The sequence below is a fragment of the Mustelus asterias genome, chromosome 9 (genome assembly GCF_964213995.1).
Source record: "Mustelus asterias chromosome 9, sMusAst1.hap1.1, whole genome shotgun sequence".
Classification (NCBI taxonomy): Eukaryota; Metazoa; Chordata; class Chondrichthyes; order Carcharhiniformes; family Triakidae; genus Mustelus; species Mustelus asterias.
In genome coordinates, this window is record NC_135809.1 from 5,066,050 (window position 1) to 5,093,411 (window position 27,362).

A 27,362-nucleotide genomic window follows, 5' to 3' on the forward strand; every position below is an offset into this window, starting at 1 on the left:
TTGCAACTCGGCCAACGTTGTGTACCTGATACTCTGCAGGAAAGGATGTCCCGAGGCATGGTACATTGGGGCAACCATGCAGACGCTGCGACAACGAATGAATGAACACCGCTCGACAATCACCAGGCAAGACTGTTCTCTTCCTGTTGGGGAGCACTTCAGCGGTCACGGGCATTCGGCCTCTGATATTCGGGTAAGCGTCCTCCAAGGTGGCCTTCACGCCACACGATGGCGCAGAGTTGCTGAGCAGAAACTGATAGCCAAGTTCCGCACACACGAGGACGGCCTCAACCGGGATATTGGGTTCATGTCACACTATTTGTAACCCCCACAGCCTGCCTGGACCTGCAGAGTTTCACTGGCTGTCTTGTCTGGAGACGATACATTTCTTTTTAGCCTGTCTTGATGCTCTCTCCACTCACGTTGTTTGTATCTTAAAGACTTGATTAGCTGTAAGTATTCGCATTCCAACCATTATTCATGTAAATTGAGTCTGTGTCTTTATATGCCCTGTTTGTGAACAGAATTCCCACTCACCTGAAGAAGGGGCTTGGAGCTCCGAAAGCTTGTGTAGCTTTTGCTACCAAATAAACCTGTTGGACTTTAACCTGGTGTTGTTAAACGTCTTACTGTGTTTACTCCAGTCCAACGCCGGCATCTCCACATCATTGAAATAATTCCACCAATCCTTCCATCACATGGTTCTGGATAGAATGGAAGAGTATCACAATTGTTACAGACAGACATTTAATTGGGCATTGGAATATCTCTGTCCCTTTAAAGAGGAAAATATCGCTTAATACTTTATGCTAAGTAGATACTTTAAGTTGATGATTCCTTTCTATAATAGGCTCCCAGGTGGCTTGCTAACCTATCTGAGAGCTAGGCAGACAGACGGACATGGTTTCTATCTGTCCATGATAGTTCATATCTTCAAAGATTTTTTAAAAATTCATTCGTGGGACATGGGCGTCGCTGGCTGGTCAACATTTATTGCCCATCCCTAGTTGTCCTTGAGAAGGTGGTGGTGAGCTGCTGCCTTGAGCGATTTGATACAGCTGAGTGGCTTACTGGGCCATTTCTATGGGCAGCTGAGAGTCAATCACATTGTTGTGGCTCTGGAGTCAAAAGGACGGCAGATTTCCTTCCCTAAGAGGGATCTGGGTGTCCATGTGCATAGATCCCTGAAAGTTGGCACCCAGGTTAATAGGGTTGTTAAGAAGGCGTACGGTGTGTTAGCTTTTATTGGTAGAGGGATTGAGTTTCGGAGCCAGGAGGTCGTGCTGCAACTGTACAAAACTCTGGTGTGGCCGCATTTGGAGTATTGCGTACAGTTCTGGTCGCCGCATTATAGGAAAGATGTGGAAGTGTTGGAAAAGGTGCAGAGGAGATTTACCAGGATGTCGCCTGGTATGGTGGGAAAATCGTATGAGGAAAGGCTGAGGGGCTTGAGGTTGTTTTCGTTAGAGAGAAGAAAGTTAAGAGGTGACTTAATAGAGGCATACAAGATGATCAGAGGATTAGATAGGGTGGATAGTGAGAGCCTTTTTCCTCGGATGGTGATGGCTAGCACGAGGGGACATAGCTTTAAATTGAGGGGTGAGAGATATAGGACAGATGTTAGAGGTAGGTTCTTTACTCAGAGAGTAGTAAGGGCATGGAATGCCCTGCCTGCAGCAGTAGTGGACTCATCAACATTAAGGGCATTCAAATGGTTATTGGATAAACATATGGATGATATTGGAATAGTGTAGATTAGAGGAGCTTTAGATTGGTTCCACTGGTCGGCGCAACATCGAGGACCGAAGGGCCTGTATTGCGCTGTAATGTTCTATGTTCTAAAGGACATTAGTAGTGAACCAGATGGGTTTTTGCGATAATCGACAATAGTTTCACGATCATCAGTAGATTCTTAATTCCAGGTATTTTTATTGAATTCAAATTCCACCATCTGCCCAGAACATTAGCTGAGTTTCTGGATTAATAGTCTAGCAATAAAACCACTCGGCCATTGTCTCTCCCTGTGGACTAATGTTTGTGAGAGGATGCCTGTGTGCGTACATGTGTCCATTTAATCATTCATGGGATGTGGGCATCGCTGGCTAGGCCAGCATTTATTGTCCATTCCTAATTGCCCTTGAAGGTGGTGGTGAGCTGCCGCCTTGAAACCGCTACCGTCCCTAAGGTGTAGATACACCCACAGCGCTGTTAGGGAGGGAATTCCAGGACTTGGCTGTTTTTTCACTGTCAAAGGGTCAATTATATTTCCAAGTCAACATGGTGTGTGGCCTTGGGGTTAACTTGCAGGAAGTGGTGTTCCCAATCTGTCTGTCTGCCCTTGTCCTTCTAGGTAGTAAAGGTTGTGGGTTTGGAAGGAACCTTGGTGAGTTGTTGCAGTCCATCTTGTAGATGGTACACACTGCTGCTACCGTGTGACTAAGCTAGGGTAAATGTATGAGGATAGGGCCTGGGTGGGATTGTGGTCGGTGCGGACTCAATGGGCTGAATGGCCTCCTCCTGCACTGTAGGGATTCTATGAAAAGCTTTGACAACACCATTCTTTTTTCAGCAGTGTAACTATTATTTCACAATGAAATGATTTCATTAAGTTGACCATTTATAAATATCAAAGAAGCAGTGTGATAGCAATCAATATTTTCTTCTGGATTGAAGTCATTTACCTTCCAATTCCTCCTTCACATTACTGTAAAGTGAGACCACCTCTCTCTGAAACTGCAGTTTATTAAAGAATAAAGTTATATTTATAAAGCGTATGTCATGACCTCCAGGAATCTTTAAATACTTTACTGCCAATGAGGTACTTATTTGTGTTGTTGTAAAGTAGAAACTGCAGCAACCAATTTGCGCACAGCAAGCTCCCACAAATAGCAATGACTGGATAATTTATCTTCAGTGACGTTGATTGAGATAATTAATGGCCTTGGGTGGCGGGGAGGGGGCCTGGGAGAACTCCCCTCCTTTCTCTCTTCTGAATAGCGAGCGAGGAATCTCTCGCATCCAGCTGAGGGGGGAAGATGGGGTCTTGGTTTTAATGTCTTTTTTTAATAAAGGCATCAGCAGCAATGCAGCTCTCCCTCAGTACTGACCCTGGGAGCCTTCGGAATGGGACTGTGTGGGGGGGCGGGGAGACTTTGGAATAAGATGGTGGGGGGGGGGGGGAATCTTTGGGGTGGGGCGGGGGTGGTGGGGGGTCTTTGCAATGAGACTGCAAGTCATGATTTTGAGAGTTTGCTACAACTAACCCATGGCTAACAGTTGCTGTGTTGAACGGAATCCTCCAGTAACTGTCACTTTGTCAACGCTTCTTACACCCTGCCTTTTGCCCAACTTGCAGTGTCATCCGAGTGGTTGCCTTATCGATCTGTGTTTGCAAATGGGAATCATCATGGTTCTGAAGCAAAGCTGGAATAACTTCATGGAGCTTGGCTACCCGTAAGTAGCTGCGACTCGCGCCTGGTCAGTTGTTCGAGAACAAGCAGAGTCTGCTGTGTTTGTGCCCTGTATCAGCTCGCTAAATCTGCGAGATCGCCGGTGTTTAGCCTGCTTCACTGCTAGATACTGCTTATTGTCCCCGCTTAGGGGGCAGCTTATCCGTAACCACCCTCCATTTCTTGGTTCATCCCGACCCCCTTACATGGCTAAGCCAGGAGCTGGAAACCAAGGCAGCAAATGGGAGTGTAGCAGCAGGCCCCACCCACTTTGTACACCTGACATTAGGACATCCTGACTGTTGTAGACGTTACACCTGTGGTATCATACCAGAAAATGGGCAGCACAGTGGTTAACGCTGCTGCCTCACAGCGCCAGGGACCCGGGTTTGATTCCAGGCTTGGGAGTCTGTGGGAAGTTTGCACATTTTCCCTGTGTCTGCATTGATTTCTTCCGGGTGCTCTAGTTCCCTCCCACAATCCAAAGATGTGCGGGTTAGGTGGATTGGCCATGCTGAATTGCCCCCTTAGTGTCAGGGGGACCAGCTAGGGTAAATGTGTGGGGATAAGGCCTGGGTGGGATTGTAGTCTATGCAGACGCAATGGGCTGAATGGTCTCCTTCTGCACTGTAGGATTCTATGAAAATTAGGAGAAACCGTTAGAAGGATCAACTTTGCTTCTCCTTCAGTCTTCCACCCATTTTCAGCCTGGTTTCCATAGTAACACTGGGCCTGAGACCGTTCCAAGCACAGGTCCTCTGATTGGGTTGGGGTGACGGGAGGTGGAAGCAAAGCCAGATCCAACTCATCAACTCTTTTCTTCACTGAACCTGCTTCCCCCGTGAAGACAGCACAATCCAAAGAATCTAGTCCAATCTGGGAAAAGGCAGGGGAATGGCACTAAGTCATGATGCTTGGATGGAGAGCTGGTACAGACACGATGGGCCAAATGGCCGCCTCCTGCGCCATTCTGTGATAACGATCCTGTCGAGTAGTAACTAATCCATCTAGCTCAGATATTCTGTTCATGTCATAAGTGCTTTACGCAGACTACCCTGCCTTCTCTAGCACGTTTTAATGATGTTTTGTGTATAACTGGTCTTCCTCCCTGCTCCTTTTGCTTATATTGGTGAACTCTCCAGTGTGGGTTGAGTGAAGGAGTTTGGACTGATGAGGTAGTGGGAATCTTCCTCTGAGACAGTTGAGGCTTGGCTTGGTCCATAAGAACATAACATAAGAAATAGGAGCAGGAATGGCTGATCTGATAATGGGTTCAGTTCCACTTACCCGCCTGCTCCCCATAACCCTTAATTCCCTTAATGGTTAAAAATCTATCTGTGACTTAAACACATTTAACGAGGTAGCCTCTACTGCTTCATTGGGCAGAGAATTCCAAAGATTCACTACCCTCTGGGAGAAGAAGTTCCTCCTCAACTCTGTTCTAAATTGACTCCCCTGTATTTTGAGGCTGTGCCCTCTAGGTCTTGTTCCCATTGTAAGTGGAAATAACCTCGCTGCTTCTACCCTGTCTAGCCCCTTCATTATTTTATGTCTCTATAAGATCTCCCCTCAACCTTCTAAACTCCTGATGTCCCAGAATTGGGAATTTGGGAGGTCCCTGAATTGGTGTGTGAATCTCTCTGGATTCTCTCCTTAGTGAGCCCACTGGCTGATAAGTCTTGGGAAATGTATTCCACCTGAAGGAAAATGGTGGAAAATTCCTGAGCTTGTACTCAGGAGCGTGTACCGGCGGCACGGTAGCACAGTGGTTAGCACTGCTGCTTCACAGCTCCAGGGACCTGGGTTCGATTCCCGGCTTGGGTCACTGTCTGTGTGGAGTCTGCACATTCTCCTCGTGTCTGCGTGGGTTTCCTCCGGGTGCTCCGGTTTCCTCCCACAGTCCAAAGATGTGCGGGTTAGGTTGATTGGCTATGCTAAAATTGCCCCTTAGTGTCCTGAGATGTGTAGGTTAGAGGGATTAGCAGGTAAATGTGTAGGGATATGGGGGTAGGGCCTGGGTGGGATTGTGGTCGGTGCAGACTCGATGGGCCGAATGGCCTGTTTCTGCACTGTAGGGTTTCTATGATTTCTATGATTGTACCTGCTTACTCAAGGGCGGCATGGTAGCACAGTGGTTAGCACTGCTGCCTCACAGCACCAGGGTCCCGGGTGCTGTGAGGTCCTGAAAAGCTGGCTGCTTTTTGGTGCTACCCTGGGGGAGGGGACAGGGAGAAGAAACAGGAAAAGGTCACAGTTCTGTTGAAAGAGCGAGGAGCAGTGAAACCGCATTTGAGCGCACGGTGGCACAGTGGTTAGCACTGCTGCCGCTCAGCGCCAGGGACCTGGGTTCAATTCCCACCTCGGGTCACTGTCTGTATGGAGTTTACACATTCTCCCCATGTCTGCATGGGTTTCCTCCCACAGTCCAAAAGACGTGCTGGTTAGGTGTATTGGCCATGCTAAATTCTCCCTCAGTGGACCCGAACAGGTGCCAGAGTGTGGCGACTAGGGGATTTTCACAGTAACTTATTGCAGTGTTAATGGAAGCCTGATTGTGGTGATAATAAATAAATGAATAATCTTGTTAGACACTGAACCGGGACCTCAGTAGAAGATACGGATAGTGAGCTAGAATTGGGGGGGTAAAAGGGACCTGAAATCGCGCTCTCACACGCTCACTTGCTATGAGTGATGTTGAAAGAGCAAGGAGACTACATGGGTAATGAAAATTAGCTTTCTGTAGGTGATTTTTTGTTTTAAATTCATTTGTGGGACACGGGCATCACTGGCTGGCCAGCACTTATTGTCCATCGCTAGTTGCCCTTGGCTAGGCTATTTCAGAGGGCAGTTACGAGTCAACCACATTGCTGTGGCTTTGGAGTCACATGTAGACCAGGTAAGGGCAGCAGATTTCCTTCCCTAAAGGACTTTGGTGAACCAGATGGGCTTTTCCAACAATCGACAATGGTTTCATGGTCATCAGTAGATTCTTAATCCCCAGATATTGAATTCAAATTCCACCATCCACTGTGGCAGGATTCGAACCCAGGTCCCCAGAACATTAGCTGAGTTTCTGGAGTAATAGCCTGGCGGTAATACCACTGGGCCATCGCCACCTCTACGATTAGCACCCTGGGCTGATGTAGAGCTCAAAAGGGAATGTGTAAAGTGGGCTGTGGTGGAAGGGTTTATATTCTTGGGAAGTTGTACATTCACTGGAGGCAGGAAAGAAAAGAAACAACCAATGCTTGCATTTATATAGCACCTTTTAAACATAGCAAAGCACTTTGAGCTTCACAGCAGTGTTTTACAGAGCCACACAAGGATAGGTGGCTAAAGTTTTGGTCAAAGATTTTAAGGAGTGTCTGAAAGTAGAGCGGGGCAGAAGAGTATAGAGATTTAGGGAGGAAATTCCAGAGTTTAGGATTCCACCAGCAGCCAATAGGGGAGGGTTTCTAATCAGTGGAATTGTAAAAACTATCGAACATTTGGCCATTCAGCCCATCAAACCCTGTACTGTACTATCTACTCTCATCCAATTTCCTTTCCTATAGCCTGGTCTGTGTTCCCAATTCACCAACTATTCGCAAACAATTTTTCATCCTTTGTCATTTTGAAACCAACTCCATTCCTTCATTATTTGAGAAAACCATCATCTAATTGAACTTTCTCACCGCTGCACTTTTTCTTTCACTTTCTCTTTCTCACACAAACTCTCTTCTGTTTTTCTTTTCTACTGCTGCCAGGTTCCAGAGGGCTGCCAAAAAGGTTTTTGGAAAATTATGGTTAGTGCCTCTGCCATCTTTTTCTTTCCCCCTCCAAAAACTCCTTCATTAACCTCCATCTTGATGGGTTGGGAATTGCACATTTGATCAATTTGCTATCTCGCATCGCGGGCGTGATTTTCCACTTGGCCAAATCAGTTTAGTTTGGGTTCTCCTCCATTGTTGAACTGCTTTTAATGGTCCCCTTCTGTTGCATTGAAGCAGTCACCCAGTTACAAGGAATTAACAATATTACGCTCATGTCTGGGGAGTGTCATTGGACAGAAATTGTCATGAATGATTATTGGGGTAACGACTTACCTGTAGACACTCCAATTTCTACTGGATTCTCAACACCATGAAATAACCAAAGAATTTGTACAGCACCTTATTACTTTCCTAGGGGACCACCGTACTCTCCATCCACAGCCAGTATATTACTGTTGATATACAAGTGTGCCATCATATTGCTCTTTCTGGGATCTTGCCATGTGCAATGAAGGGAAAATGTAAATGATGTCTTGCCCTTACTAGAACGGCCTGGGAGAATTGCAAAGTGGTTCATTTATCTATTATCTGCATAGAGAGAAACAAAAATATAGTTTATAATTCTGTAAAAATGGTAACAGGAAATGGAAAATCTAGCCCACTATAAAAATTCATCTGTTCGTGTGTGTGTGTATATATATCTCTTCTATAACAGTGTATGCTAGTGGGACGTAAATTGGCTGGGTTTCTCGTTGGGTAGATTTTAATGATTATATTGAGAGCGAAGCAGTGAGAGAGAGTTTCCCCTTGGTTAGTGAATCAATAATGAGGAAGGAACAGAGTGAGGATTCTGAGGGATGAATAAATTAGACAAATTTATTTTCATAAGAGTTACTAGAATATAAAATGTTGTTCTGCAAAAAAAATGACTGAAGAAAAGGCTATGGCAACGTTCCAGTGGGGATCTGGGAGTGCCTTGGAACAGGAAGGGGCAGGGGTGGAAAGGGTGAAGAAGAGGGATCAGAGTAGGTGGCTGTTGTTGAAGGGATACCCGCAAGATAAACTTTGTGTGCTTGAGTTCCAAGGAGGAACCGTGGGCTAAGTTCAACTTCAGTGGGAATGCTAAATGGACAGCCTTGTCTTCAGCTGCCTAGGTCCTTAGCTCTGGAACTTCACGCTATGTCTCATGCCCATTGTCACATGCTCGCTGTTCTGTGCACGCACGCTCTCTCATTACCCCTCCCTTGGCCAATATTTTAACCCCAAGGTTTATTTGTGGAATATAATTGGTGCCTTGCTAGTTTTAATCAAGAGAGTTGGTGAGACTCGAAGGAAAGCATTCATGGAAATATTGTGAAATGGCAGTTTTATGGCACTGTGATAAAGTTGGTTATAAGATGCAGTTTTTATATTCGAATCACATTCTTTGGGGCTTGTTTTCCCCTTTTTCCTGTAGTCTGATTCAGAACTGGTGGACAAGAAGAAAATTGAGACAGGAGCACGGGAATAATGGCAAACCCATCTTTCCACAATGGGAGAAGGACTACAACCTGCAGCCAATGAATGCTTACGGCCTGTTTGATGAATATCTGGAGATGAGTAAGCCAGGTTTAAATTATTAATAATAACGGTATCTTCAAGAAACAAACTTTTTCGCAGCATGAATCGCACTGCCAGTTGGATAGATATTTAAACTAAGTAATCAAGTTTAAAACATGTAGCAATTGTGTAGTGACAAAAATAGACAAACTCCGCAGGTAACCAGGAAGTGGTGGATGGGATATTTAAAGAAAATATTGAATTAAAACGCTATTAAAATTACACAGAATCCCTACAGTGCAGAAGAAGGTCTGCACCAACAACCTATCCCTGTAACCCCATATGTTTACCCTGTTAATCCCCCTGACACTATGGGGCAATTTAACATGGCCAATCCACCTAACCTGCACATCTTTGGCCTGTGCGAGGAAACCCACACAGATATGGGGAGAACGTGCAGACTCCAAGTGACCCGAGGTCGGAATCGAACCCAGGTTCTTGGCGCTGAGAGGCAGCAGTGCGAACCACTGTGTCACCGTGCCGTCCTCAATACAAATCTAGTGAGATCAAGGGACATGGGGGGGGGGGGGGGGGGGGGGGGAAGGTGGGATCAGGACATTGAATTTGATGATATTTAACAGTGTTTAGCACTGCTGCGTCACAGCGCCAGAGACCCGGATTCGATTCCCGGTTTGGGTCACTGTCTGTGTGGTGTCTGCTTGTTCCCCCCCCCCCCCCCCACCAATGTCTGTGTGGGTTTCCTCCGGGTACTCCGGTTTCCTCCCACATTCTGAAAGATGTACTGGTTAGGTGCATTGATCTGAACAGGCGCTGGAGTGTGGCGACTAGGGGAGTTTCACAATAAATTCATTGCAGTGTTAACGTAAGCCTTACTTGTGACACTAAATAAACTTTTTAACTTTATGGTCAGAACAGATGGCAGAGCAGGCTCGACGGGCTGAATGGTCTACTCCTGCCTTTCGTTTCTATGTAATGCACCTTTCCTAAGTATTAGACACTGAAATGCATCTAGATTTTATCATTGAGTGCTTCACTGAGGACCCAAGCCACATGGGGAATTGGGCTATGTTTTAGTACCTTTCCATACAATGTACACAGTTGAATCATAGAAACCCTACAGCACAGAAAGAGGCCATTCGGCCCATCGAGTCTGCACGGACCACAATCTCACCCAGGCCCTACCCCCATATCCCTAGATATTTACCCACTAATCCCTCTAATCTACGCATCTCAGGACGCTAAGGGGTGATTTTAACATGGCCAATCAACCTAACCCGCACATCTTTGGACTGTGGGAGGAAACCGGAGCACCTGGAGGAAACCCACACAGACACGAGGAGAATGTGCAAACTCCACACAGACAGTGACCCAAGCCGGGAATATAGACAAACTCCTAAATTGCCTTGATTGCTCTGAGCCTGGTGACAGTAACCAGTTCTGAAATTGAGGGATTTTCCAAACTTGGTACAAATACTAACTCCCTGTGCTTCTAGAGTTTTGAGCTGTGGGACATAAGAACATAAGAACATAAGAAATAGGAGCAGGAGTAGGCCATCTAGCCCCTCGAGCCTGCCCCGCCATTCAATAAGATCATGGCTGATCTGACGTGGATCAGTACCACTTACCCGCCTGATCCCCATAACCCTTAATTCCCTTACCGATCAGGAATCCATCCATCCGCGCTTTAAACATATTCAGCGAGGTAGCCTCCACCACCTCAGTGGGCAGAGAATTCCAGAGATTCACCACCCTCTGGGAGAAGAAGTTCCTCCTCAACTCTGTCTTAAACCGACCCCCCTTTATTTTGAGGCTGTGTCCTCTAGTTTTAACTTCCTTACTAAGTGGAAAGAATCTCTCCGCCTCCACCCTATCCAGCCCCCGCATTATCTTATAAGTCTCCATAAGATCCCCCCTCATCCTTCTAAACTCCAACGAGTACAAACCCAATCTCCTCAGCCTCTCCTCATAATCCAAACCCCTCATCTCAGGTATCAACCTGGTGAACCTTCTCTGCACTCCCTCCAATGCCAATATATCCTTCCTCATATAAGGGGACCAATACTGCACACAGTATTCCAGCTGCGGCCTCACCAATGCCCTGTACAGGTGCATCAAGACATCCCTGCTTTTATATTCTATCCCCTTCGCAATATAGGCCAACATCCCATTTGCCTTCTTGATCACCTGTTGTACCTGCAGACTGGGCTTTTGCGTCTCATGCACAAGGACCCCCAGGTCCCTTTGCACGGTAGCATGTTTTAATTTGTTTCCATTGAGATAGTAATCCCATTTGTTATTATTTCCTCCAAAGTGTATAACCTCGCATTTATCAACGTTATACTCCATTTGCCATATCCACGCCCACTCACTCAGCCTGTCCAAATCTCTCTGCAGATCTTCTCCGTCCTCCACACGATTCACTTTTCCACTTATCTTTGTGTCGTCTGCAAACTTCGTTACCCTACACTCCGTCCCCTCCTCCAGATCATCTATATAAATGGTAAATAGTTGCGGCCCGAGTACCGATCCCTGCGGCACGCCACTAGTTACCTTCCTCCAACCGGAAAAACACCCATTTATTCCGACTCTTTGCTTCCTGTCGGATAGCCAGTCCCCAATCCACTTTAACACACTACCCCCAACTCCGTGTGCCCTAATCTTCTTCAGTAGCCTTTTATGGGGCACCTTATCAAACGCCTTTTGGAAATCCAAAAACACCGCATCCACCGGTTCTCCTCCATCAACTGCCCTAGTCACATCTTCATAAAAATCCAACATGTTCGTCAAGCACGACTTTCCCCTCATGAATCCATGCTGCGTCTGATTGATCGAACCATTTCTATCCAGATGCCCTGCTATCTCCTCTTTAATAATGGATTCCAGCATTTTCCCTACTACAGACGTTAAGCTGACCGGCCTATAGTTACCCGCCTTTTGTCTCCTTCCTTTTTTAAACAGCGGCGTAACATTAGCCGTTTTCCAATCAACCGGCACTACCCCAGAATGCAACGAGTTTTGATAAATAATCACTAACGCATCCACTATTACCTCTGACATTTCTTTCAATACCCTGGGATGCATTCCATCCGGACCCGGGGACTTATCCACCTTCAGTCCCATTAGTCTACCCAGCACTGCCTCTCTGGTAACATTAATTGTATTAAGTATTTCTCCTGCTGCCAACCCTCTATCGTTAATATTTGGCAAACTATTTGTGTCCTCCACCGTGAAGACCGACACAAAAAACTTATTTAAAGACTCAGCCATATCCTCATTTCCCACTATTAACTCCCCCCTCTCGTCCTCCAAGGGTCCAACATTCACTCTAGCCACTCTATTCCTTTTTATATATTTATAAAAACTTTTACTATCATTTTTTATATTAATTGCTAGCCTAGCTTCATAGTCTATCCTTCCTTTCTTTATCGCTTTCTTAGTCTCTCTTTGTTGTTTCTTAAATTTTTCCCAATCACTTGTTTCTCCACTATTTTTGGCCACTCTGTACGCAGCTGTTTTTATTTTAATACTCTCCTTTATTTCCTTCGTTATCCACGGCTGGTTCTCCCTTTTCTTACAATCCTTGTTTTTTGCTGGAATATATTTTTGCTGAGAACTGAAAAGGATCTCCTTAAAAATCCTCCACTGTTCCTCAGCTATCCTACCTGCCAGCCTGCTCTCCCAGTCTACCTTAGCCAATTCATCCCTCATCCTATCATATTTCCCTCTGTTCAAACAGAGGACACTGGTTTGGGACCAAACTTTCTCCTCTTCCATCTGAATCAGAAATTCGACCATATTGTGGTCACTAGACCCAAGAGGGTCCTTCACAATAAGATCCTTAATTCTACCTACCTCGTTACACAATACCAGATCCAAAATAGCTCGTTCCCTCGTCGGTTCCGTAACATGCTGTTCAAGGAAACTATCCCGACAGCATTCTAAGAACTCTTCCTCCATTCCACCCTTACCGACTTGAGTCTGCCAGTCAATGTGCATGTTGAAGTCCCCCATGATTATTGCCGTTCCGTTTTTACACGCATCCCTTATCTGCTTGTTTATAGCCCTCCCTACCTCAACATTATTATTTGGGGGCCTATATACCACACCTACTAGTGTCTTTCTCCCTCTACTATTCCTCATCTCTACCCATAATGATTCCACGTTTTGTTCCTCAGAGCCTATGTCATCCCTCAGTACTACCCTGATATTATCTCTTATTAATAGCGCGACCCCACCACCTTTTCCTCCCTGTCTATTCTTCCTAAACGCCTGATACCCCTGGATATTCATCTCCCAGTCCTGGTCACCTTTCAGCCACGTTTCTGTAATGGCCACTAGATCGTACCCACTCGTGCTGATTTGCACCATCAACTCATTTACCTTGTTCCGAATGCTTCGTGCATTCAGGCAAAGTGTCCTTATTCCAGCTTTTATCTGGACCCGCTTTGATGAGTCGCGAACACCGTCTCCCTCTACTCCCTTATCTAAATTACCGCCTTCATTCACTTGCACCCTCTCCTCTACCATTAATTTTGTAATTCCCCTTACCCCTGCATCCTCCACCCCATCAATTAGTTCCTTGATCCTAGTCAACTCTTCTAGCTCCCCTCCCCCCAACCTATCTAGTTTAAATTCTCCCCAGTAACCTTAGCCAACCTACCGGGTTGAAGGGTCTTATCAAATGACAGGTACTGAGAGTCTAAGATCGACCTTAGGGTCTGGGTAAGATGCTCTGTTGGAGAGTCAGTGATGCGCTATCAATAAAGCGAAAGACTACCAGTGTGTCAATACAAGTGTAGGCTTTTATTCACAACAGAATCAGGAGCAGATCCCAACAAATAACCAACCTGGACTGAACAAGGGGGAGGAGACAGCCACCTTTATACTAGGTGCCGAGGGGAGGAACCAAACTGGAAGGGGATGTGTCCAGGTATGACAAGCACACACAACGGTGGTCCATATAGGACAAAGGCACAACTGAGGTCCACCACAGTCAGTGCAGACTTGATGGGCTGAATGGCCTCCTTCTGCACTGTAGGGATACTGTGGTAACTGCCTAACTTAATCCAGGGGTATGCGCTCATGTGTACTGAAGTTGGTGTTGTGCTTGGTAGCATTTAACTGCATACTGTTTACCACACTGTAGAATTCTCTTGGGTAACAGCAATCTAAAGGCACTCAGTCAACTCTTAACACAAACAGTGCTGGACACCATGCAGGGTCTTTAGTTACTGGTGTACAAATGGAACTCTCTACGGCCGACACAGAATGGCCGGAGCAGTTCTGAGGTTACAAAGAAACAGCTCAGCAGTTATAGTCAATTACAGCAAATCAGGAACAAGAGATAATAGAAAACAAATTCTTTATTAGCATAATATGTCCCCATATCTTGCTATTTGGTAATCGCCGTGGTAACTTGTTCTTTGTTTTCATCCTGCTGTCCTAACCTGGAATGCCGTGTTTATGGAACAAGGTTTCAGATACACTTGCTTATCCTGCGTATGTCAGTGTTGGCCTTACTGAAGGCTGTGTTTGGCTAATAATAATTTTCCATTACTTGACAGAGTTTTTAATTTTGACAATTATGGAACTTTAATTTTCACAGTTGTTGTAACCTAATTTCCACAACACCATTCAGTTAGCGTGGTGAGTTTCCTGAATGTTTTACAGCACAATGTTTGCCTTGGGCTGCTTGCTGACTGTCGATGCATCTCTGCTTCTTTCCAGTTCTGCAGTTTGGTTTCACAACGATATTTGTGGCAGCCTTTCCATTGGCTCCTCTCCTAGCCTTATTGAACAACATCATTGAAATTCGACTGGACGCCTACAAATTTGTCACGCAGTGGAGAAGGCCTTTAGCTTCGAGAGCCAAGGATATAGGTGAGGATGAGGCGAGCGGGTTAGAACTTTATTCCCCAGAGTTAGTCACTGAGCTTGTGTGGAGCCAATAACTTTGCTCTGGGGCTGAATTTGTTTCTCCACCAATCGGGATAATGGCACCATGCAAAGGGTCGGGGGGGGGGGTGTGGGGGGGGGGAGGAGACTACTCTCCCCACTGTTGCTGTTGCCCCTCCCTCGCTCGGGAGGAAGTCTCAGCTTGGAAAGAGCTGCAGGCCAATCGGATTAGCCACTTGAAGTTCTCGATTGGGGCGGGGGTGAGGGTGGCCTGACCATGGCCTTGCCCAACCCGTTACATTGTTGATGAGTCGGGAGTTGAGTGGAAGATGGCGTGTGGAGAGACCTCCTGGGGACATTTACTCATTCAGCTCTGTAAAATAGCTAGCTGCAAATCGCTGATGCTGTAGCATGTTGGTTGTAATTCTTGCTTCAATTAGACAGGAGGCAAGAATGTGTTAAAATTCAGTCCTCCTTTTACATCTCCTGCAGTCGCAATACAATTTAAAACGCAGGTTTCCTCCCTGTTGAGGGAAACAATATGATTCCAGTCTGCCCAATTCTCATAGACTCCGAGTTCATTGAAGTGCACTTTGAGCATGAGTGCTCACTGTGGAGACTTCAGAATTCACTAAAACGCAGCCAATAAAGTCACTGTTGTAATATAGGAAACATGCCAGCCAAATTGCAGCTTGTGGGATCTTGCTGTGCACTGTGTTCACACCTGGATAATCTGGTTTTAGTGATGTTGGTTTGAAGGATCAATGTTGGCCAAGACACTGGGGAGGGGATGCTCCTACTCTTCGAAACAACACGGTGAGATCTTTCCCATCCACCTGAGGGCATGCACAGGGCCTTGGATTGGCTTCCCGTTCAAAAGACAGCATCTGCAGCACTCCCTCAGTACTGCACCAACTTAAATTCACTGAAATCCGAGTCACAGGAAAGATAAACCCACCCACTCTTATAGAAGATAGGAGCAGGAAGAGGCCACCATTCATCACCATCATGGCTGAACGTACAACTCAATAGCCTAATCCTGCTTTCTCCCCATAACCTTTGATCCTGTTTGCCCCAAGTGCGATATCCAGCCGCCTCTTAAATTGTGGTGTTGCGGCAGGATTGAGAATTAGTTCTTTGTTTGGTTAAGTGAATTTGCGAGCCTTTAACACAGCAGACACTGGGAGGGAATCTATCCGGAGAGTAATGTGTTTGCCACTTCTGTAATTTACCAATTCTAGGATTTGGGTGTATCTGGTGAAGTTTACAAATCTTATGACGGCGCATATAATTTTTATATTGTGCATAGGACACGGTAGCCTGGTGGTTATCAGCAGAGAGCAGTGGGACAGGCTCAAAGGGCCGAATGGCCGCCTCCTGCCCCTATTTTCTGTTATGGAGAAGGACTAAAGGATGAAAAGAAAGTCAATCTTTGCTCGATTCATAAGAATGAAACTTTTACAAGTACATACCTTCGAACTCAACCATCCCTCAGTGACAGTAAAAGTTTCATTGTGTTCAAGACCCAATCCAATCAATGTCCTTCTCCTGCATTTGGTAACCACATGATGCACCATTAGCAATCTAGGCATCAAGACCTAACCCCACCACAGCACGTTCTGGAATCGAGCCAAGGAAGTTGCCACATTCTTAATAATTCCCAGTTGGTTCGCTCCTGTCCTGGGGAGGAACGCCATGCCCGCTCTGACACCATGAAGCCCACATGCAACTCCAGTTGGCTACGGTTTTCATCCCTGTTCATGGGTGAGAACGTGGGTCAAAGGTGCATCCCATTGTTCTCCTCCGCACCATTTTGATTGGGGCATTCCACAGGGTGCCTTTGCCACCTATCTGAAGATGAGGACAAACCAATCTTCAAGTGCCAATGAAGTGGATTCCTCACTGAGCATTTGAGTGACCTGACTGCAAGTCTATTAAAGGACCACTCCAGATTGTGGCCTAGAAGATTTTGGTTTGCTGATTTTTTTCTTGAAAGAGTTTGGTGGATCTTAGTGAACTCCCAACCGCCGCCACTAATCAAAACACCAACCGGTCTCTGAGGAGAAGCTTTATCTCCCCACTCTTCCCAGACCAATTAGTAAGCTTCTTGCCAATTCCCCAAATATGTGGGCAACTCACCTGATATTGAAATAAGATACCGATTATGTGAACATGCTTCAGGCCTTTTGCTGCTGTCTTGGAGAATGTCCTGATCCCTCACTCTCCTACCACACCCTCATATTTCACCCATAAAATAATCTACCCCATTTGTGCTTGACTTGACCCTCACGAGGGCAACTTCTGATGGGCCACAAACATCCACTTGACATTATTGTCCACGTCCCAAAAACAAATCGAGGAGAGTTTGTGATTTTTTTTTTTGATCATCCAATTTGGTTTACAAACCTTCTGAAGCTTTCTGAATGTTGTTCTTGGTTTGTTTGTTTAGGAATCTGGTATGGAATTCTGGAAGGCATTGGGATCTTGTCGGTCATTACCAATGCATTTGTCATCGCGGTGACCTCTGACTTCATCCCCCGCTTGGTGTACGCGTATAAATATGGACCTTGTGCTGGGCAAGGGAAGGCTGGAGAAAAGTAAGTTTCTGTTTCCTGTTTGCTCCATTGCCCCGAGGGATAGAAATGAGTCTGGGCCCGTGAGCAGCGGGGATCCCAGTAGGAGTCCTGGCCTCCCTGTCTTTCATCCCATTGCTTTACAGATACTCCAGATGTGGTGATGACACTGGTTTAGATGTAATTGATAAATTGAAGAAATCTTGGATGATTAGAAGGAAAGGGTTGAGTCAATCCCCAGAGATAATGGGGTCACTTTTGGTTTGTCAGACCAATGGGGTGAGGTGCACTGATGGTTTGCCTCCCATACTATTCAACTCTGAAGTCAATGGAGAGTGGGACACAAGATAGATGTTCTCTAGTGGTTAAATTGACCCCCTTTTGAGTCATTGATGCATAGGACACCCTAATGGTGATAGAACTATCAATCCAGTAGTCTTTAATTCAAATCCCACCAGAGGTTAACTCCAGGAATTCTGGAATCCAGCCTTCTGATCAGGACATAGAACATAGAACATAGAACATTACAGCGCAGAACAGGCCCTTCGGCCCACGATGTTGCACCGACCAGTTAAAAAAAAACTGTGACCCTCCAACCTAAACCAATTTCTTTTCGTCCATGAACCTATCTACGGATCTCTTAAACGCCCCCAAACTAGGCGCATTTACTACTGATGCTGGCAGGGCATTCCAATCCCTCACCACCCTCTGGGTAAAGAACCTACCCCTGACATCGGTTCTATAACTACCCCCCCTCAATTTAAAGCCATGCCCCCTCGTGCTGGATTTCTCCATCAGAGGAAAAAGGCTATCACTATCCACCCTATCTAAACCTCTAATCATCTTATATGTTTCAATAAGATCCCCTCTTAGCCGCCGCCTTTCCAGCGAAAACAATCCCAAATCCCTCAGCCTCTCCTCATAGGATCTCCCCTCCATACCAGGCAACATCCTGGTAAACCTCCTCTGCACCCTCTCCAAAGCCTCCACATCCTTCCTGTAATGTGGGGACCAGAACTGCACACAGTACTCCAAGTGCGGCCGCACCAGAGTTGTGTACAGTTGCAACATAACGCCACGACTCCTAAATTCAATCCCCCTACCAATAAACGCCAAGACACCATATGCCTTCTTAACAACCCTATCTACTTGATTCCCAACCTTCAGGGATCTATGCACACATACACCTAGATCCCTCTGCTCCTCCACACTACTCAAAGTCCTCCCGTTAGCCCTATACTCAACACATCTGTTATTCCTACCAAAGTGAATTACCTCACACTTCTCCGCATTAAACTCCATCCGCCACCTCTCGGCCCAACTTTGCAACCTGTCTAAGTCTTCCTGCAAACTACGACACCCTTCCTCACTGTCTACCACACCACCGACTTTGGTGTCATCAGCAAATTTGCTAATCCACCCAACTATACCCTCATCCAGATCATTAATAAATATTACAAACAGCAGTGGCCCCAAAACAGATCCCTGAGGTACACCACTTGTAACCGCACTCCATGATGAATATTTACTATCAACCACCACCCTCTGTTTCCTATCCGCTAGCCAATTCCTGATCCAATTTCCTAGATCACCCCCAATCCCATACATCTGCATTTTCTGCAGAAGCCTACCATGGTGAACCTTATCAAACGCCTTACTAAAATCCATATATACCACGTCCACTGCCTTGCCCCCATCCACCTCCTTGGTCACTTTCTCAAAAAACTCAATAAGGTTAGTAAGGCACGACCTACCTGCCACAAAACCATGCTGACTATCACCTATCAATTCATTACTCTCCAAATAACTATAAATCCTATCCCTTATAATTTTTTCCAACATCTTGCCGACAACAGAAGTGAGACTCACCGGTCTATAATTCCCGGGGAAGTCTCTGTTCCCCTTCTTAAACAATGGGACAACATTCGCTAACCTCCAATCAGAAATACTGACCTAGACCGTGGTTCAATATGGGGTGGTGGATGGGGGGAGAGGGAGCCCTTTAGCCTCCATCAGACTGGGTGGGGTGGGGGGACCCCTCAGTCTTGCTCAATCAGACCACAGTGTAGGTCATGGAATGACTGAGAGATATCTCTTGGCATTTATCACCTGGAGCTCAGACCGGTTGGCCTTTATCTTCATCACTCACTGGATTATCTTGATTGAACTCAGTGGCACGGAGCAGCACAGTGGTTAGCACTGCTGCCTCACCAGGGACCTGGGTTCGATTCCCAGCTTGGGTCATTGTCTGTGTAGAGTTTGCACATTCTCCCCGTGTCTGCATGGGTTTCCTCCGGGTGCTCCGGTTTCCTCCCATATTCTGAAAGACGTGCTGGTTAGGTGCATTGGCCTTGCTAAATTCTCCCTCAGTGTACCCAAACAGGTGCCGGAGTGTGGTGACTAGGGAATTTTCACAGTAACTTTATTGCAGTGTTAATGTAAAGCCTACTTGTGACAATAATAAATAACTCCACAGGGTTCTCCGCCCAGTTTCTCACATGGAACCCAAATGCCCGTGAGCATCAGCAACCTCTGCTATCTCATAGAATCCCTACACTGCAGAAGGAGGCTATTTGGCCCATCGAGCCTGCACCAGCAACAATCCCACCCAGCCCCTTTCCCCATAACCCATGTATTTACCCTAGCTAGTTCCCCTGACACTAAGGGGTAATTTAGCACGGCCCAATCCATTTAACCCACACATCTTGGACTGTGGGAGGAATCTGGAGGAAACCCACGCAGACACGGGGAGAATGTGCAAACTCCACACACAGTGACCTGAGGCCAGAATTGAACCGGGGTCCCTGGCGCTGTGAGGCAGTAGTGCTAACCACTGTGCCACCAAATGATGAATAAGAACGGTGAATGTATGGTCTCTAAGAAGAGACTGTGAAATCGGGTGTGATTTATGCAAGGCAAGGGTTAACCAGTTGCCTGTTGTACCTTCCCAGATGCATGATTGGTTACGTGAATGCCAGCTTGTCAGTGTTCCTGGTGGCAGACTTTGAAAGTCGTTCTGAACCATATACAAATGGGAGTGACTCCTTTGGTACAGAGGTAGAGTACTGCAGGTAAGAGGCTGGGACACACTCAACTGGCCCAAAACCAATTGATTTTGCCCTTGATCATTTAACCTTAATTAATAAGAGTGCAGTGACAGCTGTGTGAATCTGTGACATTATTGGTGGTAGTCGTGCAAGATATCGGTGCCCTTTTTTATTCTGTTGTGGGACATGGGCATCGCTGGCTGGCCAGCATTTCTTGCCCGTCCCCAGATGCTCTTGGAAGGCAGTTGAGAGTCAACCACATTGCTGTGGCTTTGTAGGTCAGACTGGGTAAGGATGGCAGATTTCTTTCCCTGAAGGACATTAGTGAACCAGATGGGTTTTTCCGACAATTGACAATGGTTTCATTGTCATCAGTAGATTCTTAATTCCAGATATTTTTCTTTGAATTCCAATTCCTCCATCTGCCGTGGCAGGATTCGAACCCGGTTCCCCAGAACATTAGCTGAGTTTCCGGATTAATAGTCCAGCGATAATACCACTAGACCATTGCCTCCCCTCTCAGCCAAGAGTTTGTGCTTGGTCTGAGTGGGATTTGAACCTGTGACTGACTCGGCTGGCTACTGACTGAACTTGATATGCAGCAAATTTAATGTTGCACAAGCCTGTGTGTTTTAACCGCTGCAGGAAATAAAGACACAGTAAGAAGTTTAACAACACCAGGTTAAAGTCCAACAGGTTTATTTGGTAGCAAAAGCCACACAAGCTTTCGGAGCTCCAAGCCCCTTCTTCAGAAGCTTGTGTGGCTTTTGCTACCAAATAAACCTGTTGGACTTTAACCTGGTGTTGTTAAACTTCTTACTGTGTTTACCCCAGTCCAACGCCGGCATCTCCACATCGGAAATAGAGACATACAGTTGACTTTAAATACTTCAAAACAATTTCCTTTATCCTATAGCCCAGTTGCCATTTAAACAACAGTAAATACTTGCAATGCAGAAATCAAATACTCACTATCTGTTAACTTAAGGTTGATTCCCACCTTGCAATTAAAATCTGGACAGGATTTTGTCACGTGGAATCAGTCCTTTGTTCTCCTCTTGTTCCAGATGTTGTGTCTCCTTGTGTGCTTGGTCCCTGGGTTCTTCTCGCTGCCTTCTGAACAAGCTCTTTATGTTAGCAGAGTTAAAACTCCACACGTTCCTTGGTAACCAGCCAATGAATTGATCAGAAACCCCAATTGCATTGTTGGGTCAATTTGATTGGTCTAACTCAGTAGTGGTATTGGTCACTCCAGACCCATATCGGTCCTCGAGTGCATTTGTTTACGTTCCAATGTCCAGATAAGGAACACTGGCTCTGAAAGTCTGTAAAGAACTCCCTGTCGAGGATAAGCTGATACATCTGACACCTTGTGTCCTTTAATGGAAACAGGCCCTTCAGCCTAACTTGTCCATGCTGCCCAGTTTTTACCTCTAAGCTAGTCCCAACTGCCTGCACTTGGCCCATATCCCTCTATATCCATGCACCTGTCTTTAAAATAGAGTCATGGTTGCAGGCCAGCTTGGCCACAGGAAATCCCAGCAGAATGAAAGAAGCAGTTTGAACCAAAAGCTCAGGTTTTCTGGATTGAAGATCATTCTGCAGACCATTCAGCGACAGCACTGAGCAAAATTTAAAATTGGTTTGGTCATTTCGGACTAATGTGAAATTGTTTTCTTAAACCATCTGACAGGTATCGTGACTATAGGGAGCCACCTCATTCCAAAGAACCTTACACCTACACTCTGCAGTTTTGGCATGTGTTAGCAGCTCGGCTAGCTTTTATCATTGTGTTTGAGGTAAGCAGCCTCTTTCATTTGTCATTATCCCTCTACAGTCGCAGGAAATCATTGGTAATGATCACTTCATTCAGGCAGAGGGAAACAAGCTGGGAATTACCAGGTCAGGTAACATTCCTTTATTCATTCATGGGTTATGGGTGCAGTTGGCTTGTTGCCCATCCCTCATCTGCCTGTTTCCGAGGGTGTTTAAGAGTCACTCACATTGCTGTGGATCTGCAGTCACGTGTAGCAAGACCAGAAAGATTCCTAAAGGACATTAGTGACCCAGATGGGTTTTTAGGACAATCAACAGTGGGGATTCTTGATCATCATTAGACTTTGAATTCCAGATTTTTATTTAATTCCAATTTCGCTACCTGCTGTGGTGGGATTCGAACTCTGGATCGCTAATCCAGTGGCAATGCCACTACACTGTTGAGAAACAGTTAATGGTTTCAATTGATGGCCTGTCAATGGGACAGAATTTCCTGGGTGGTGTAAATAGGCTGAAATTCGTGTTAGTTTCTCCATCAATCTAACTGACTTAAATCCCACCAACCTCATTAATATATGTTGGAACTCAAAAGCCAGCATCAACAAGTAGCAATCGGTGGAAACCAGTAGAGTCTTGAGTATATCTTTGCTACACATCTTTAAATCCCCCTCCCCCTCCCCACCCCCCCATCCCTCTCCCCCTCTCCCCCTCTCCCCCTCTCCCCCTCTCCCCCTCTCCCCCTCTCCCCCTCTCCCCCTCTCCCCCTCTCCCCCTCTCCCCCTCTCCCCCTCTCCCCCTCTCCCCCTCTCCCCCTCTCCCCCCCTCCCTCCCTCCCTCCCTCCCTCCCTCCCTCTCTCTCTCTCTCTCTCTCTCTATCTCCTCTCCTCTCCTCCCCCCCCCCCTCCTCTCCATCCTCTCCTTCCTCTCCTCTCCCTCCTCTCCCTCCTCTCCTCCTCTCCTCTCCTCCCCCCCCCCCTCCCCTCTCCTCTCCACCTCCACAGTTGCAGGATTCATTGCAGCGATTCAGTAAGGTTACATTGATGTGACTGAGCTCCGCTACCCAAAAGGACAATAGCAGCAATTATGTTGTGGGAACAGCATAATCCCTATGTTCCTGCTAAATTACTCTCCCAAACCAGAATCCTGGCGCTCCCAGTCTAACAGCACCTTCACTGCACACAGACTGCAGTCATGGCAGAACCTGCAGTATTTTGTTGTTTGTTAGTGTGACAGAGCTGCTCGGGCAGAATGTTCCTGGGCTGGTGGATGTGGGTTCAGGGTCGAGCAGGATAGTGAAGTCCCAGGAAGTAATGTCAGGTCTTGGTGCTGATGTCAGAGTCCTTGCAGTGCAGAAGGAGGCCATTCGGCCCATCGGATCTGCACCAACTCTCCGATAGAGCATCCCACCCAAACCCTATCCCCCTAACCCCACATAATTGCACTGCTAATCCCCCCCAACCAAGAGGCAATTTAGCATGGCCAATCCACCTAACCTGCACATCTTTGGAGTGTGGGAGGAAACCGGAGCACCCGGAGGAAATCCACGCAGACACGGAATGTGCAAACTCCACACAGACAGTGACCCAAGCCGGGAATCGAACCCGGGTCCCTGGCACTGAGACAGCAGTGCTAACCACTGTGCAGTCGCCCCTCCTTGGATTGGTTGGGCCAGTAATGAAGAGCTGCTGAGGTTGTTGAGGAGCCAGTCATGAGGTTCTCCTTTTTTCTCTTCTTTCTTGGGATGTGGGTGCCACTGGCTAGGCCCAGCATTTACTGCCCATCCATAATTACCCTTGAGAAGGTGGTGGTGAGCTGCCTCCTTGAACCGTTGCAGTCCATGAGGTGTAGGTACACCCACAGTGCTGTTAGAGTTCCATGATTTTAACCCAGCGACAGTGAAAGAACGGTGATCATAGAATCATAGAAACCCTACAGCACAAAAAGAGGCCATTCGGCCCATCGAGTCTGCACCGACCACAATCCCACCCAGGCCCTACTCCCATATCCCTACATATTTACCCAACTAATCCCTCTAACCTATGCATCTCAGGACACTAAGGGCAATTTTTTAGCATGGCCAATCAACCTAACCCGCACATCTTTGGACTGTGGGAGGAAACCGGAGCACCCGGAGGAAACCCACGCAGACACGAGGAGAATGTGCAAACTCCACACAGACAGTGACCCAAGCCGGGAATCGAACCCAGGTCCCTAGAGCTGTGAAGCAGCAGTGCTAACCACTGTGCTACCGTGCCGCCCATGTATTTCCAAGTCAGGATGGTGAGTGGCTTGGAGGGGAACTTGCAGGTGGTGATGTTCACGGGTATCTACTGCCCTTGTCCTTCTAGATGGTAGAGGTTGTGGGTTTGGAAGGTGCTGTCAAAGGAACCTTGGTGAGTTCCTGCAGTGCAACCTGTCATAAGTTACATTGTGTCTATTTTTCAGATATGTAATCACAAATAATTCTTGAACAGTTTACCACCTTTGTGTTTAATTACTCAATACAGTGACAGTAAGACCTTTTGCTAAAGGAAAACTTTTAATATTTTATAAAATTCTCCTGGAATTTTACCAGGTTCCTGGTTAAAATCTGTAATTCTTTTGATTGATATGATTTATATATTTGATTTCCTTCCAGCATTTGGTTTTTAGTATAAAGAATCTGATTGCGTATTTGATTCCTGACTTACCAAAAGACCTCCGGGACAGGATGCGGCGTGAGAAGTATTTAATTCAGGAGATGATGTACGAGGCTGAGCTGGAGCGGCTTCACAAAGAACGCAACGAGAGGAAAAGGAACGGGAAAGGCTCCCACAATGAATGGCCATGAATACAGACAGCAATCACCGAGGTAGCATTATTCCTTGTCCTTTAATCCTTTTATCCTTCCATAGACCAGTGTCTTTAATACAACACATTAGTTACAGCGCTGCTTTATTGAAGCAGTGTTAACTAGGGTCTGTTTGGTGGATTGATCCACCTGGCTGGTAGTGGTCGTGGATTTGAAAGGTGCTGAGAGAGGAGCTGTTGCTGAGGTGCATCTTGTAGCTGGTACACACTCTTGACACTGTCGGTGGAGGGAATGAATGTTTAAGGTGGAGGATGGGGTGCCAGTCTAGATCGCAAATGGAATCTGGAGATGCAATCTATCACCGGAGACTTGAATTGTTCTCGCTCAACCTGTAAGCTAATGGCTGAAGGAGTAGCTTGGTTCTAACTGGCCAGGCACTGGGAAGTTTCACTGCCATTTGGAGTGCATTGCTCAAACAGGTGGTGGATTCAAACTGGAATAACTTCAAAAACGAAAGGGTGAGATATATACTTGAAAAATAGAAACGACGCAAGGCTATAGGGCAAGAGCAGGAGATGTGGGGTAGGCTATTTAGAAGTGAGCTGAGGATAATGAGCCTGTGGAATTCTCCACCACAGAAAGCTGTGGAGCCCGAGTTACTGAATCTATTTAAGATGATTTCTAGACCCTGTGTCGAGGGGTCGTGAGGGAGAGCTGGAGTCTGGTGTTGGGATACAGGATCAGTCCTGATCATTGAATGGTGGAGCAGGTTCAGAGGGCCAAATGGCCTACTCCTGGTTTGTAGTGTGTGACTAATTGGATAGTAAGAAGTCTCACAACACCAAGTTAAAATCCAACAGGTTTATTTGGTAGCACGAGCTTTCGGAGCGCTGCTCCTGCATCAGATGAGTGGAGAGTTGGGTTCACAAACAGGTCATATATAGACAGAGACTCAATTACAAAATAATGGTTGGAATGCAAGTCTTAACAGAAAATCAAGTCTTTACAGGTACAGACAATGCGAGTGGAGAGAGGGTTAAGCACAGGTTAGAGGTGTGAATTGTCTCCAGCCAGGACAGTCAGTGAGATTTTGCAAATCATGGGGGTTACAGATAGTGTGACATGAGGCCGTCCTCGTGTGTGGAATTTGGCTATCATAGCCAAGTTGCTCCGAAAGCTCGTGCTACCAAATAAACCTGTTGGACTTTAACCTGGTGTTTTGTGAGACTACTTACTATGCCCACCCTGGTCCAACATTGGCATCTCCACATCCTGACTAATTGGATAGGAAGAGCCAGTGCAAACACAGTGGGCCAAATGGCCTCCTTCAGTGCTTTGTGATGCTAATGAAATGTTGATGCCTCGGGCCTGAATTCCGTGAACCAGTTACTGTACCTCTTCCTTTCTTCTTATTTTGACTTTGCTGACAAAACTAATTCCCAATTTGAAAAACTTTTTTTTTTCTCTTTCCATTCCCTCCCTCCCTCCCTCCCCCCCCCCAACCCCCCTCAACCCCAAACAGGTTAAGCCTGCCTTCTCTGTGTATTTTTGCAGCTGTTCCCTGCAACTCCTGAGTACCGACCTACAGACTGAATACGATGCAGCTTTAATGCATGTCAGGAAAAAAAAAGGAATTTAAAAAAATAATCCAGTATCCAACCGTAAGAGGATATGCTGTGAAGACTTTTATGACTCGGATATGATCCTTTCAATATTTATAACGCTGTCAGCATGTTGAACATGTTATTCCAAATATGATACAATTCTATAAGCCAATTTTTACTTAAAATGGGTAACCGTTTTACACCGGGTTGTTAAGTTTCTCCAGTTCTGCATCATCTGTCTCCCATCAACCTGACTTTTACACTCTCGCCTCCAATATTGTAAATAACAAATTCTGAGAACTATTTTGCATAATTTGTGTAACCTATTTGCTGCCTCTGCAATCTACTTTGATCCGCATCTCCCACTGAACCAACACCAACCCTGTTTACAGATGTATTTTTTCTCTCTCGAAGCCTGTCGCTTCCTGACGAAGATGTATGATGCAGACTCTCTGTAAATAGCCAAAAGCAGAATGTTGAATTTTCCATGATTTACGATCAGGTTTGGGAACCGGAAAGTCACATCTATTGCTTGTATATTGTGATGCAGAGATTGAAAATAAATATGCACTTGGAGTTTGAAGACGGCTGAGAAATCATTTTATTTTCCAAAAGTTGGTTGCAATCTGTTTTGCTTCCGATAATTCGGGGGCAGCACAGTGGTTAGCACTGCTGCCTCACAGCGCCAGGGACCCGGGGCAGCACAGTGACACAGTGGTTAGCACTGCTGCCTCACAGCGCCAGGGACCCAGGTTTGATTCCCGACTGGGGTCACTGTCTGTGTGGAGTCTATACGTTCTTCCCATGTCTGCATGGGTTTCCTCCCACAGTCCGAAAGACGTGCTGGTTAAGTGCATTGGCCATGCTAAATTCTCTGTGTAGCCGAACAGGTGCCGGAGTATGGCAACTAGGGGA

At 46.3% G+C, this 27,362-nt stretch overlaps 1 protein-coding gene across 1 annotated transcript in view; it reads left to right on the forward strand.

The window, feature by feature from the left end:
* LOC144499015 (anoctamin-4) overlaps nt 1-26,425 on the forward strand; it is a 205,194-nt gene extending 178,769 nt beyond the window's left edge. Inside the window, exons 24-31 of the mRNA XM_078221072.1 lie at nt 3,356-3,453; nt 8,658-8,800; nt 14,489-14,641; nt 17,106-17,253; nt 20,181-20,300; nt 21,970-22,075; nt 24,691-24,903; nt 26,366-26,425. Of these exons, the coding sequence (XP_078077198.1) occupies nt 3,356-3,453; nt 8,658-8,800; nt 14,489-14,641; nt 17,106-17,253; nt 20,181-20,300; nt 21,970-22,075; nt 24,691-24,882 (960 nt within the window). The 3' untranslated portion in view covers nt 24,883-24,903; nt 26,366-26,425. The remainder of the gene's footprint in view (nt 1-3,355; nt 3,454-8,657; nt 8,801-14,488; nt 14,642-17,105; nt 17,254-20,180; nt 20,301-21,969; nt 22,076-24,690; nt 24,904-26,365) is intronic.
* The last annotated feature ends 937 nt before the right edge of the window (nt 26,426-27,362 follow it).